The sequence below is a fragment of the Barbus barbus genome (assembly GCF_936440315.1).
Source record: "Barbus barbus genome assembly, chromosome: 30".
Classification (NCBI taxonomy): Eukaryota; Metazoa; Chordata; class Actinopteri; order Cypriniformes; family Cyprinidae; genus Barbus; species Barbus barbus.
Genome location: NC_136758.1, coordinates 2,799,749 through 2,814,750, shown reverse-complemented (window position 1 = coordinate 2,814,750; position 15,002 = coordinate 2,799,749). Strand labels below are relative to the sequence as shown.

The window sequence follows — 15,002 nt, the reverse complement described above, 5'->3', positions numbered from 1 at the left end:
ACTGACCCACAATCTCAGAAAAACTGAATATATCAGAAAGCCTTATTTTAAAAGTATGGTCCACATACATGGAAAAGTCATGTTAATTAATAAAATATTAAAATGCTATGTTCATTTTTATCAATATTATACTTTTTTTCGGTTTATGCCAAGCTCCATGAATTATAATCGGGTAAAAATTATGAGTAAGTTTTGGAAACAAAGTTTTCCGGCCTTTATTTTGAAAGGAAACTCAGAAAGCGGAAGTTGTCATCCGCCGCGACTTTCAGTTGCACATGTTAGCATACAGCTAAAGCTACGCAACGTATTCGTGGCGTCTCTGTTATAAACAGTTTGTATTGATTAGCAGTATTGGTTAATTCACACTGCAGCGTGTATTTGATCTCAGCAGGGAATGCTGAACGATGTTCAGGCATTGAGTTGATACACAGAAGCTGGAGTGATCAGTAAGACACAGGATTATTATATTTTGTTGATCATCATTATAATCATGCAGAAGGACTCGAGAGTGATGAAGACCTCCGCGCCTCCGGTGTCTCAGATTAACGCGGAATATGTCACTCAGGTGAGTTATGATTACTTTATGAACTCTTTACATCTGCTTAAATTGATTATTTATTCCTGTTTTGTGTTTTTCTCTCCAGCTTTCAAACAAATACTGGGCTCCTCATGTCAAGAACAAACTAGCATTTGATCCTCAGGTGAGGCTTTGAGGTTTAATTCTCCTTTTAGCGTCAGTCTGCAGGATATATGACTGTACAGAGCATATATATATATATATATATATATATATATATATATATATATATATATATATATACTGAAGATATGCTTGTGTTCAAGTCAGTGAATGATCAACTTCATTTGAAAGCCTTGCTTTATTCAGGATGTGGTTTATGAATGTTGAATATTTTCTATTTTCAGGTCATTGAAGACATTTACCAGAATGAGATTCTTAAATCAAAGTAAGACTCTATATGTTTAGTTCTTGCATTATTATAAATACTATGATTGTTATTTTTGGTGCCAGCAAAGCTGTTGTTCTGCTTTATATGAAAGTGTCTGAAATGAACAATTTGACAGCTTTGATGCATATTGACTTTGGTTGTCTCTCTTCAGATTTGCCATCAGAAAAATCATGCTGCTGGAGTTCAGGTTGGTGATTTCCGCGCAGGTTTAGTTAGTAGTGGATCTGTAGGACTTGTGGTTTGCTGATGTTCTTGTTGGCTTTGCAGTCAGTACCTGGAGAACTACCTGTGGCCGAACTACACACCTGAAGCCTCCAGTAACGGCTTCCTGATGTCCATCTGCTGTATCGTCAATGAGAAGTTTCGGGAAAATGTTCCTGCGTGGGAGGTTTGTTTTAAACTGTTGATTATGGATTCATGTGAAACACTCACTTCAAATGCACTGCTATGTAAAATAAGTTACACTTCTGTACATGAATGACATTGAATACAACATTTTCACTACATAAATGAAGGTTGGTGTTCAGATGTAACAACTCTGAAGAAGATGTGTTCTCCTCAGTTGGAGGCCTTCTTCATAAACTGTAAACCGTTCTATTCGCCCCGAGGGTTTTCCTCCTTCATTCTCGTGAATGTGTACGTGTCTCCGGACGCGTGCGTGAGCGCCGCGATGCAACAGCTGGCCGAACACATATCTGAAACAGAGCAAAGGCACCCGGACTCTCTTTTAATCATTCTTGGAGATTTTAATAAAGAAAATCTCTCCCGCGAACTGCCAAAATACAGACAGCACGTTACATGTCCCACCAGAGACAGTAATATATTGGATCATTGTTACACAATAATTAAAGATGCATATCACTCTGTCCAACGGACAGCTCTGGGGCTCTCTGATCACTGTTTGGTTCATCTCATACCGACCTATAGGCAAAAACTCAAATCTTCTAAACCTGTATTAAGAACTGTTAAGAGATGGACTAATGAAGCAGAGCAAGATTTAAAAGCTTGTTTTGACCTCACTGATTGGAGTGTTTTTGAAGCCGCTGCCACCGATCTGGATGAACTCACAGAGACTGTAACATCATATATCAGTTTTTGTGAGGATATATGCATCCCCACCAGGACATTCTTATCATTCAATAATGATAAACCGTGGTTTACTGGGAAACTCAAACAACTTCGTCAGGCCAAAGAGGACGCTTACAGAAGTGGGGATAAAATCTTGTATAACCAGGCCAGGAACAGACTAACAAAGGAGATCAGAGTGGCTAAAAAGAACTACTCTGAGAAGTTGAAAAAAGAACTTTCAGCCAACGATCCGGCGTCGGTATGGACTGGTCTGAGGAACATCACCATGTACAAGACACCACCCCCACAGTCTGTGGAGAATCAACAACTGGCTGACGATCTCAATGTGTTTTACTGCTGGTTTGAAAAGGGCAGACTGACACCCAGCACCCGCTCTGATCTGCACTTCACACATTCACCTTCCCCCCTGCAACCCCCCTTACTCCCCTTTCCCACCATTCTACCTGCGTTTAAAGTCTGTGTAGAGGATGTGAACCGGGTCTTCAGAAAACAGAAATCTAGGAAAGCTTCAGGACCAGACGGTATTTCACCTGCCTGTCTAAAAGTCTATGCTGACCAATTGGCCCCCATCTTTACAACAGATCTCTGGAGCTGTGTGAAGTTCCCTGCTGCTTCAAACGCTCCACCATCATTCCCGTCCCCAAAAAGCCCAAAATCACTGGACTTAATGACTACAGACCTGTCGCACTCACGTCTGTGGTCATGAAGTCACTTGAGAGACTGGTCCTGGCCTACCTGAAGGACATCACTAGACCCTTGCTGGATCCTCTTCAGTTTGCCTACAGAGCAAACAGGTCTGTGGATGACGCTGTCAATATGGGACTGCATTACATTCTGCAACACCTCGACAAACCTGGGAATTATGCAAGGATCTTATTTGTGGACTTCAGCTCAGCCTTCAATACCATCATACCTGACCTTCTCTCAGACAAACTGAGACAGCTCTCTGTGCCCTCCTCCATCTGTCAGTGGATCACCAGCTTCCTGACAGACAGGCAGCAGCTAGTGAGGCTGGGCAAACTCACATCTAGGACTCTCACCATCAGCACTGGCGCCCCTCAGGGTTGCGTTCTCTCCCCACTGCTCTTCTCTCTCTACACGAATGACTGCACTTCAAAGGACCCCTCTGTCAAGCTCCTGAAGTTTGCGGACGACACTACAGTCATAGGCCTCATCAAGGACGGTGACGAGTCTGCTTACAGACAGGAAGTTGAGCAGCACTGTGACTGCAGTGGAGTCATTCAGATTCCTGGGCACCACCATCTCCCAGGACCTGAAGTGGGACAATCACATTGACTCTATTGCGAAAAAGGCCCAGCAGAGGCTGTATTTCCTCCGCCAGCTAAGGAAGTTCAACCTGCCTCAGGAGCGGCTGAAACAGTTCTACTCTGCCATCATCGAGTCTGTCCTATGTTCTTCTATAACTGTTTGGTTTGGTTCAGCTACCAAAACAGACATCAGAAGACTACAACGGACAGTTAGGACTGCTGAGAGGATTATCGGTGCCCCTCTGCCCAGCCTCCAAGAACTTTACACCTCCAGAGTGAGGAAAAGGGCTAAGAAAGTCACTCTGGACCCCTCACACCCAGCTCACTCTCTCTTTGTACTGTTGCCCTCTGGCCAGCGCTACAGATCACTGAGCACCAGAACAGCCAGACACAAGAACAGTTTTTTCCCCCAGGCCGTATCCCACCTGAACAACACATAACACACCCCGGTACTGTACATCTGTAAATAACCCATCAAACCTTCATCTGTACATAGGACACATGCACATTCACAGTTCTGTCTATGGTCATGTCTCTTTTCTGTATATTTTTATTCTTTATTACTATTGTTATTCTTAATTATTGTCTATTCTCTTCATTATTAGTGTTCTTTATCACCTTAATTATATGTTGTCTGCACTATGTTTGTGCTTTCTGTACTGGAAGCTCATAACACCAAGACAAATTCCTTGTGTGTGCAAACACACTTGGCAATAAAGCTCTTTCTGATTCTGATTCACTACTGATCCACCATCTTACTGACAGAAAAATTGAAAAAAACCCCCCAAAAAGTTATTTTCAGTTTTGTTTTTTGGCAGGTTTGGTGCTTCGGTAAAAGTTTAATTTCGGTGCATCACTGCATTTGAAGCATGTAGGTTCCTCTGAAGGGGACAGGACAGCAGAGTCCTTCAAGTTACTAAATGTAGTGTGTGGAAGCGTTTTATTTTACCAATTGATCACATAAAAATCAGACCCAAGCAGTCAGACCATGTTTTGTTTTTGTTCTTTTAGAGTTTGAGATGCTTGTCTTTTAGAAGCTCTACAGCAGCCGTGTTTGACCATAGTTGACGATGAGATCAGAGCAGACTTCAGATCCACAGTAACAGTTTGATCAAAATGAACAGTACTTAAGAAGTGATCACAATTTTAACACTAAAAAAGCCTGTGAAAATTCTACAGTAAAAACTTGTTAATTCTAACCGGTCTAATAGGACATTTGATATACTTTTACAGTAAAATGCTGTTATGGTACAGATTGTGGAAGTGAAAAGAACAAGTCATCTTATTCAGAATGAAAAAACGTCAATTGACATTCAGAAAATTCAGTGATATTTGATGGTTCTTCATTGAAATAACATTTTCTTCTTATGAGTTATGAACAATTAGGGTCTTATGTTTCATGTTACGTTGTTAAATGAATGCTTCTTACATTATTTTAGTGTTACCATGATGGTATTTGTGTGAGTGACACTGTGTGCAGAATGTTCGTCAGTTTATGGAGAAACCGTGTGATGAATCATGTGACATCCTCTTTACCACCTGTGTTTTTAAGGTGGTTGTCCGTGTATTTTAAAGTTAAACAAATGTTGGTGTAATAACATTATTTCTGTTAATGAAATGAAATGATACGCATATCACGAAATATTTTTATGTATGTTTTTTTTTTTTCAGGCGGAGGTAGATATCATTAAGTGTGTGTTTTGATGTGAGTGTGCAGTGACACAGTGTGGTTTCTGTCTCTTCAGGTTTTTAAGAAAGCGCCCACACACTTCCCTCACTTCTTCAAGTGTGTGATGGAGTCGTGTCTGTCGGGTGAGCAGCTCGGCCTGCCGCTGAAGGAGCAAACAGTGCTCCTGCTCTTCCTCGATCACTGCTTCAACAGTCTGGTCAGTTACCAATCATTAGCAATTGTTAATAACCTCCTATATTTGCATTTGTTCTGAAAGCATTTACTACATGACCTGTTGTTTTCTGGGCACGTGACATCACTTGGTGGCACTGTTGCATTGCACAGAGCAAACAGACTGTAATATATGGGGTTTTTAACTGCACTCAAAACACTTCAGAAATGAAACCAAATAGCAGCTCAGAAGTTCACGTGTATAATGACTGCTTCAATTCAAAGCTGCTTTCGTCTATTTTTGGGTTGCTGCTAATTTGAGGCATGGTGTCTCCCCACTCTGAAGCAGATGGTGCATTTGCATTGTTGATGAGATTGTCTAGTGTTTGTATGCTAACCATGTGCATTTCTGCTTACGCATGCACTGTGGAGGAAGGCTGTCTGTTTGAGTAGCAATAAAAATGACCATCATAGGCCTATAATGTCCCTGATTAAATGTTAGAGATGCTACAATCATGCTGTGTTCAGAGAGCATCCACCATGAATGAACTCCGCAATCTCAAACATACTGAATCATGAGCTGATGAATGCTTTCTATAGTGGAAGTACAGATGCTGCGACAGGAGACAGTGCAGAAAATTACACCTGTAGCAAATTTGCATTTTCTCACACTTGATTTTCACTCTTATTTTTTTCTTTGTGAGAATTTTTATCTGCAATGTGCAATATTTTTTCACATACAGAAAACAAGACGAGTCACATTAGTAAGTGGCAGGAGCACAGGGGCTTTGATAATGCTACAGCGTTTGATTTAAACTATATAGTGATTGCATCCAGTGATCAGCAAAAGCAGTAACTATAGCAACACTGAAACTGAAAAACATGTCTTCAAAAGCTCTGTATAAATTTGAACTAATTTTGAGGTTTGGCTTCATCCCTAATAAAACAGAACTAACAGAAGATATTTTTCTGTTTCTTTGTGACTGCAGGAAGTGGACTTGATCCGTGAGCAGGTGCAGAAGCTGGTCTCAATGCCCATGTGGATGTGTCTGCTGCCGGTGAATATTACTGCGTCGCACATATTTCCTATATGTCCTATATGAGCTTTACATCCTGCTGTCCATTACATCTGCCACATTTTACAAAATGCATGTGTTACAGTACAAAATCTCAGTATTATACTCAATTAAAATCTGCTTCATTACATATTTCACGCATTATTACATATAATTTTAATTTCATGCGTTACTCCATATTTCATGCATGGCCACTGCTTGAGATGTTTGAAAGTGACTCCAGATTTTGTGGTTATTCAGACGAGGCTGCAGCACGAACTGAAGAAGGTCCCAAAACTTCACAAGTTCTGGAACCTCATTAAAAAGAACTATGAGAAGATGGACCCGCAGGATATGGAGCAGTAAGAAACAGCCTCACACCCCATAAACCTGAAACACCTCAAAACAATGTCCTGTGAGTCTCATGAACTGTGTTTTCACAGAGCTAAGAAGGAGCGCACCTTTCTGGCTTCCCTCATCAAGAAATTCCTGGTGGTGCTCATGTCCATCCCTGCAGCAGGTAAACCTGTTTATTCACACCAGCGTTTCTGTGTGATATTCTTTTTGGAGTCAAATATCATTGATTGTATTTATGCTATATGTATGTATTTGTGTGTGTATATTAGGCTTGGGCGGTAATATGGTATACCGCGGGATATAAAAATAGCAATGGTATCAGTTTCAATACCGTTATACCGTCATAAAAAAACAATGCACATAGGAGACAAGGATTAAATATAATTTATTTAATGCCTAAAAATGCGTATGCGTGGTTGTCATCACGTGACAGCGTGGAGGAGAAAGGGAGAGAGGGGGAAAGATGGCGAGTCGCGCACCAAGTGACCTGGTCTCGAAAAAGAACACAACTTCTGCAGTTTGGCAGTATTTCGGGTTTCGACCGAACGAGAAGGGAGAGGCGGTAAATACGGACGAGGCAATTTGCAAATTGTACAACAAAAAGGTGACCGCGAGAGATGGAAATACCTCGAACCTAAGGTGGCATATACGAAACCACCATCCACTCACTGCTGCGAGGATGGACCTGAGTTTCAACACCTCCCGATGCAGGACCAACAGCATCTAGGTCCACCGCCAGTACGCAGCCGACGATAATGGGGGCCTTCGGGAAAACAACAAAGTACAAATGGGACAGTGTCTGTTGGAAAACCTGTACTGATGCAGTGACAAAATACTTGGCGAAGGAAATGGTCTCTTTCCACACAGTGGAAAAAAAGTCCTTTAAGGACATGGTAAAGGTACGAGCTGCCTGGACGGAAACATTACTATATAAATGTGGGACGGCTGTTTGTAGAAAAGTTAGAGACAATGCTCAAGTGCTGCTGTCAGCGGCAGACAGTTATTCCTTAACAACTGACATGTGGTTGTCAGTTATCATGACACCATATATGTCCCTGACTTTCCACACTATTACACCTGACTGGAAACTTGAATCCAAATGCCTCCAAACTACGTATTTTCCTGAGAGTCATACGGCGGACAATCTTGCTGCTGCGCTCAGAGCTGCACTTCAGGAATGGCAACTTGACGAGAAAAAACTTTCAGCCATAACCACTGACAACGCTGCCAACATTTATGCCGCAATCAGGTCCCTGCATTGGCCGTGGCTTAACTGCTTCGGTCACAATCTAACCGAATTGGCTGTCACAAATGGATTGCATGACCAGAGGCAAAAAACCGAGCACGCCCTCGGACTATGCCGTAATATTGTCGGGGCCTTTTCACACAGCTGGCAACGTAAGCAAGAAGCAAGTGGACTTGGGACTCCCAAAACCTAGTCTCATAACGGTAAGCATAAAACGTGCAGAGAGTTCCTCAGGGGCAGGGGCTCAAATGTAAAAAAAAGGGGCATATATATATGCTTTGCATCACATAAATTATATTTAAAAGTAGGCTATATTAAAATAGAAAAAAACTAATTTAACTGTAATTTTTTTTCTGTATTTTTTATTAAATAAATGCAGGCTTGACGCGCATAAGGGACTTGAAAAAAATGTGCATGCAAATTTGACCAAATGGAATAATATACATTAATGGACTTTATTTATTCATTCATTTGTTTATTTAGGCCTATTCATTAATTTAATCGTTTATTCATCATTCATTAATTAATTCATCCATCCATCCATCCATCGGCAGGACTGCGCAACTCGCTGGGGCTCCAAACTTGCAATGGTGGAGCGCATCCTCGAGCAGGCCCAAGCGATCAGACACGTCCTGTCTGATGACAGAAGGAGCAGCCTGTCCCTGACCTGGCAGGACATGGACGTCTTGAAAGCTGTTCACGAAGCACTGAAACCAGTCGGTGACTTCACTGATATTTTGTCAGGAGAAAATTATGTGACCAGTTCCTGTATCCTCCCCATACTACAGCTCTGCAGGGACAATGTGTTGGCTGCGTCAGAAAATGACCTCCAGCTAACAAAGTCAATCAAAACTGGAATTCTAACAAAGCTGGAGGCCAAGTATGAATCCGATTCAGTGCGCAAAATAATGCGAAAATGCACTTTCCTCGACCCTCGTTACCGTGGAGGATATGAGACGGATGACAACGCATTGGCTGAATTACAGGCTGAGATACAGCTTAGAGGCAGCAGGTCCAGTGGCCATCAGAGTGGAAGAGGGAGAGGCGCAACCCGAACCCTCACGAAAAAAGATGACTCTGGGAAGTATGCTGCAAAAAAAAGCCGATGCAATGGCAGGTCCCGTCGGCATCGGCACCGTAGAGGACCGAGTCGGAGCTGAAATAACAGCCTACTGTTTGGAGCCAGTTACTCAAGGAGACGAGGACCCACTTCTCTGGTGGAAAAATGCTGCCGGGCGTTTTCCCCAGATGTCGCGAGTGGCACGAAAGTACCTGTGCGTCTGTGCCACAAGCACACCATCGGAGCGGGTTTTCAGCACCGCAGGTAAAGTCGGACAAAGTAAACATGCTGGTTTTTCTAGATTTGATGCCACTTGCCATTCGTTCCTATTCGCACTGTTTATTTTTATTTAATTGATTCAGGTATTTTTATTTGGTTTTCGTTAAAAACAATATTGGAAAGAAGACTGGAAAGAAGTTTTTATTTAGGCCTATTGCTTTGCAATACTTTTTATAATATGGATGTTTGTTAATTCAACTCTGGTTGACTGTTGTGGGTCTATTTGCACTTTTTCATAAGCTGCTCTTTGTTATTAAAAGTTGTTCAGGCAGTGTGATTTAATTTAATTGATTTGTGTGCACGTCTGCGCGAAAACTGTTCTGGATGTTTGTTAATTTAATTCTGTTTGACTGTTGTATTTGCACTTTTTTATAAACTGCTATTTGTTGCTAATAAAAGTTGTTAATATTGTTGTGCATGTTATTTTGTTATTGTTTCAGCATTAGTGTTTGGTATTCAGTTTCTGAACGGTTTAGGCACAAGCCAACAGTTTGGTGACGCTGTCTGAGCCTTACGTCATAATTTTTTTTTATTATTCACGGTAATACCGTATACCGAGGTAAAATAGGGAGGAGATTTGACGGTATCAAAATTTGGATACCGCCCAAGCCTTGTGTGTGTGTGTATATGTTTGTTTGTTTCTGAAAGAAGTCTTTTATGCTCAAAAGACTGGATTTAGTTGGTCACAAAAAAACAGTGACAGTTGTAATATTGTGAAACATTACAATTTAAAATAGCTGTTCTATTTTAACTCAAAGCCTAACGTAAGAAATTTATTTTATTTTATTTAACCTATTATTTAACCAGAAGAGACTCTGAGATTAAAAAATCTCTTTCGCAGGAGTGTCCTGGCCAAAATGGGCAGCAATACATCAATTACATCACAGAATGTTACAACACAAACAAGCTAGAGACACTTAAAAACAGTTACATATCGTTGAGTCGATTTCCATTTGCCGAATGACGGCTTTAAAATTATCCAAAGACAGCAAATTCTGTAATTTCAATTTCGACTGCAGAGGATTCCAGTCAGTCGGAGCTGCGTACATAAAAGCCTTTTTACCTAATTCAGATCGAACAAAAGGAACAGAAAGAGTATATCAATTTTGTGAGCGAAGAAAGTATTTCTCTACGATTTTCTGTTTTACAAGACAGCAGAGATATGAGGGCAACAACCCCAAAATGGCTTTATAAATAATTAAATACCAGTGCATTTTTCTTCTAATAAACAAAGAAGACCAACCTACTCTGTTATACAATATACAGTGATGAGTTGAAGGTTTACAGTCTGATATAAATCTTAAAGCACCATGATAAACGGCATCTAAAGAAGAAAGAAGACATGATGGAGCGAACTGATACACTACATCACCATAATCACAGGCAAAAAAGTAGTAGTAACCAATTTCTTTCGTACATTAAATGAAAAACAAAACTTGTTCCTAAAATAAAACCCAAGCTTAATTTTCAATTTTTTTTTTCAGTTGAGTAATGTGAGAGCTAAAAGATAGTACATCATCCTCAATAATGCCAAGATATTTGTACTCTTACTAATTCGATCGCGGTACCTTGTAGGGTCTGAAGAGAAGATAAATTGTTGTCAGATTTTTTAGAACCTGAGAACAACATATACTTGGTTTTATCAACATTCAGAACAAGTTTTAGACTGTAAATCCGTGACTGAATGACATCAAAGGCTGACTGAAGCTTATAAATAGCTTGTTGTCCAGAAGAAGCACTACAATACATGACAGAATCATCTGTATAGAAATGATAGTTGGCATCCTGAATGTCATAATCAAGATAATTTTTAAATAGTAAATAAGAGGGAGCCCAGCACAGATCCTTGGGGAACACCTTTGGCAATCACCAATGAATCAGATAATTTGCCCTCAGTTTGTACACACTGAGATCTTCCACTTAAATAGTTTGTAAACCAGGAAATAACATCACTTGATAAACCAACACTCTTCAATCTATGCAGCAATATTTCATGATCCACTGTGTCAAAAGCCTTTGATAAGTCAATAAAAAGAGAAGCACAAAAATCACCATTATCAATCGAGAATTTCTTATTAAAAAGAAATAAGCCAGAAAACTCTAATCTTGCATATGTGTTTTTTGTGGAGTATCATATTTGATGCATCAGGCTTTTATGGCTCATATAGTCTGATATAGTGAGAATATGGACAAAATGGAGCTCATACTTGAAGATAGGCACAAAAATATGAAATTTGGTGCAGATGCTGATATTTATGATTAAATTCTGCTGCTTGTACTGTAAGTCAATGAGATCTTTATAACAGTACAGCAAATACTGATATAAATATCAGTTGTCAGTAACTCTATATCTGCAATAATGTTTTAGTAAATTGAGATTTAAATGATCAAACATATAATGCAATATAATATAATGCAAAAATTATTGATGGATAATCAAGTAAAGCCGAGCTGCTTCAGTCCAGTAAGTGTTCATCTGGAAATATTACTAACAATATCAAAGTTATTCTTACGTTTACTTAATAAAAATCTAAGAATTTGACCGCAGAAAGACACGTAAAGCACCAGCTGAAGGTGAAGTTTGGACAGTTACACTAAAAGAGCTTCTATTTAAGTACTTGCCAACATTTGTACTACAAGATAAGATGTGGCTGATTTCTGTTACCCATAGGCCTTCCTGCCACCCCTCAGGCAGTGATTTATTTCTGCTTTGAATATCTCTCCGTGTTTTCACCATCCTGTGACGTGACCCAGCTTCAGAGCAGCTGATGCTCGCCGGCGGGCGCCTCTCACCGCTCCGCTAACGCAGGCCAACGTGCCCTCCTCCCATCATCCACCTGTTCAGGCTGGAGATGGTGAGACATGCAAGAGGCCAGCGCATCCTGTTTATGAGACCATCATAGTACTGTCACTCTGTCTCTTTTCACTGCTTTTCCCTCCGAACCCAGATCTACCGTCCACCCCAGAATGCCGTGCCTGTCTGTCTGTGTGAAATGAGGTGTGTCATCACTGCTTTAATGTGTGTGTTTTGTGGTTCATGTTGCTGTAGGCTCCGTCTCCATGGAGAAGGTTCAATACTGTGAGAGATTCATTGAGTTCATGATTGACCTGGAGGTGAGTTGGCATTCCAGCATTTGTTCTGATGTTGCTTTGTTTTTTCTCATTATGATAAAGTCAGCATGAAATGAAAACTAAATGCATGTTATAGATCAGGGATCCTCAAATCTGTCCCACTCTTCCAGAGATTAGCGCTAACCCTAATCAAACACACCTGAGCATGCTAATCAGGGTCTTCAAGATCATTAGAAAATCACAGGTAGAGGAGTTTGATCAGGGTTGGAGCTGAACTCTGCAGCAGATTGGCCCTCCAGGGAACGATTTGAAGAACCCTGGTCTAGATCTTACTGTGAAGTTTTGACCTTGTAATGTTTTTGTTGGTGCATTTTTATTGAGTGATAAGTGAAAGGCAACATTCCACTGTTTTTGTTTCTATCTTTTGCTGTAATGTGTCAGTAGGAAATATCAGTTTACATTTCCAAACATTCAGCAAAAGATAGAAATAACTAACTTCAAACCATTTTTTAGCTGGTGAAAATACTAGTGTAATAATTTTGGCCACCATCGTGCATATGTGAAAAAATAAGTCACAAATTAACATTTATATTAACATTACACTTCAGTCTGGTGACGTATGCAGGACTTTATCATCTCAAACCCTGTCCCTTGTGTTCATCTGCCTCCAATTTTGAGTGATACACCTGCATCTTAACAGCCAATCAATAAACCCCGCCTCACATTTGTACTTTTCTGATAATCCATTACATTCGGATGTGCATCACAATACAGCAGAAAAATCTGTCACTTTGTCCATTGCATCGCGACTTGAACATATTTCTAACCTTGGCTGTCTTTGCCAGGCTCTCCTCCCGACCCGCCGCTGGTTCAACACAGTGTTGGATGACGCTCATCTGGTGGTCAACTGCCAGCTGTCTCACCTCACCGACAGGGAGAAAGAGGGTCACCTCTTCTGCCAGGTACAGCACTGAACACACGCGCTTCCTCTGTAGTTAGTCGCTTGGTCATATTGTGCATCCCTGCAAACAAGCACAGCAAACCTGGATTTGTATAGTTTTTAGACTTTGAAAGTGACACTCTGTATGCTTGTTCATATACTGCTAGTGTTTCCTCTATTTCCCGAAGTCGACTATTCAGAGCACGTTTTTTGGATGACTCAAATGATATGACCTCACATTACACAGGGCTCCAAACTGCGACTAAAATGGTCGCATTTGCGACCAAAAATATTAATTTGCGAGTTAAGTTTTTGCTGAGGTCGCCACTGGCGACTATATATAATTTGCATGAAAGGACTTTTTTCCCCGATTGTTTTGCGCTTACATCTTTTGTTATGTTCACGTATTAAACTTACATAAGACGATGCGCATCAAAGTTTTACTGGAAATGAGTTTCAAACAGTCCTCGTCTCTGCCGCACACAGTCTGCTGAACGCAGTGAGAGAGACCTGAAAGGGCCTGTTTACACCTGGTCACTTCATGCATTTTCTCTGATCGGATATCTATATGATTTGTTAAAACGTTTCCCCATTTACACTTGGCCACATAAATGTGTCTTCGCAAAACGGATATAAATCCGTTCTTCAATTCCCGCTTCATATGCAAATATAACGGAGTTCACGTCAATGAAAGCAATGAATAATCAGTTAATTTCAATATCACAGACCGCAACAAGAGAGCGCGCGGCATCAGCACTGGAAAGATAGGCTAGTCTCGCTACTTTTAATGAAGAAGATTGTGTGTTGAGCGTCTGCGACTTACTTTCAGGTTCATTCAGTTTGCGCGTCGCTTGCTGAAGAAATACTCCGCTACTCATCCGCGGTGATGCTTGTTGCATTGCACTGTCATATCTGACTATAACATGCCATATAGCCTATAAAACGCTCTCACACGTCTATTATTTTAATATTATGGGAGGAGTAAAATTACCATATGTGGTTTCAACAACCAGATGCATTTACACTTGTCCGGTCGATCTTCTTATCGAGATCTTAGTCTATATGCTGTGTTCTGTTAATGCATGGACTTCCTGTTATTTGAAGCGCACTTGCCATCCAGTAATCGCAAAAAGCTTTGTGCTGTCTTTTTAATAAACAAAGTATCAGTTTTAAAATGCTACGAAATTCAAATGATGCGGTTTGGGTGCTCTTTAATGCGGACCACAAGCGCACACTTTGGGTAATATAAACACCAGTACCCGCGTCCACACGGTCCGTGTATGCGTCCGGATCGCGCGAGCGGAGAGTATGGCACTTAATGCTCAGGCGCGATCTCTTTAGCACCTCAGTTAAAGCAGCAAGTGAACCCATTATATATTTCGATTTACTACTATAGTATGAAATGAACATGATCAAAAGGTAGGCAATAAGAAAGCCTATAGTACAACTTACTGAAATGTTTTATGCAAAAACTCATTCAGTGTTTCAAACTGAGGAAATGTATAAAGCTTGTAAACATTGCATTGTAATACATTTACCTCAGAATAACCACTCAGTGTCCATAAACTCGTCAGTCAGCTAGAAAAATAACTATAAAGAGGAGCGTTTTGCTATATTTATGCGCTGTTGCATATTAATATTTTTACTTGTTCTGTTGTACATGATTCAACTCCTCCTATAAAATTGCATTTTACTAATGAAGAAAAACAGACTGAATGTGTGAAAGACGTGACAACATTTATAGGATGCACTGCACTCAGTTGCCAAGTGATGCTTATGGTCCATGATATTGGTACAGATTCTGTGTAACGAACAATTCTTTGTAACT

General features: G+C 40.5%; 1 protein-coding gene across 1 annotated transcript in view; it reads left to right on the top strand.

The window, feature by feature from the left end:
* The first annotated feature begins 251 nt into the window (after positions 1 to 251).
* The window catches only part of aqr (aquarius intron-binding spliceosomal factor), a 65,704-nt gene continuing 50,953 nt past the window's right edge, over positions 252 to 15,002 (top strand). The window contains exons 1-11 of the mRNA XM_079386589.1: positions 252 to 565; positions 645 to 701; positions 925 to 965; positions 1,120 to 1,155; positions 1,236 to 1,356; positions 5,071 to 5,211; positions 6,155 to 6,223; positions 6,482 to 6,582; positions 6,664 to 6,740; positions 12,212 to 12,276; positions 13,080 to 13,196. Coding sequence (XP_079242715.1) covers positions 491 to 565; positions 645 to 701; positions 925 to 965; positions 1,120 to 1,155; positions 1,236 to 1,356; positions 5,071 to 5,211; positions 6,155 to 6,223; positions 6,482 to 6,582; positions 6,664 to 6,740; positions 12,212 to 12,276; positions 13,080 to 13,196 — 900 coding nt within the window. The 5' untranslated portion in view covers positions 252 to 490. The remainder of the gene's footprint in view (positions 566 to 644; positions 702 to 924; positions 966 to 1,119; positions 1,156 to 1,235; positions 1,357 to 5,070; positions 5,212 to 6,154; positions 6,224 to 6,481; positions 6,583 to 6,663; positions 6,741 to 12,211; positions 12,277 to 13,079; positions 13,197 to 15,002) is intronic.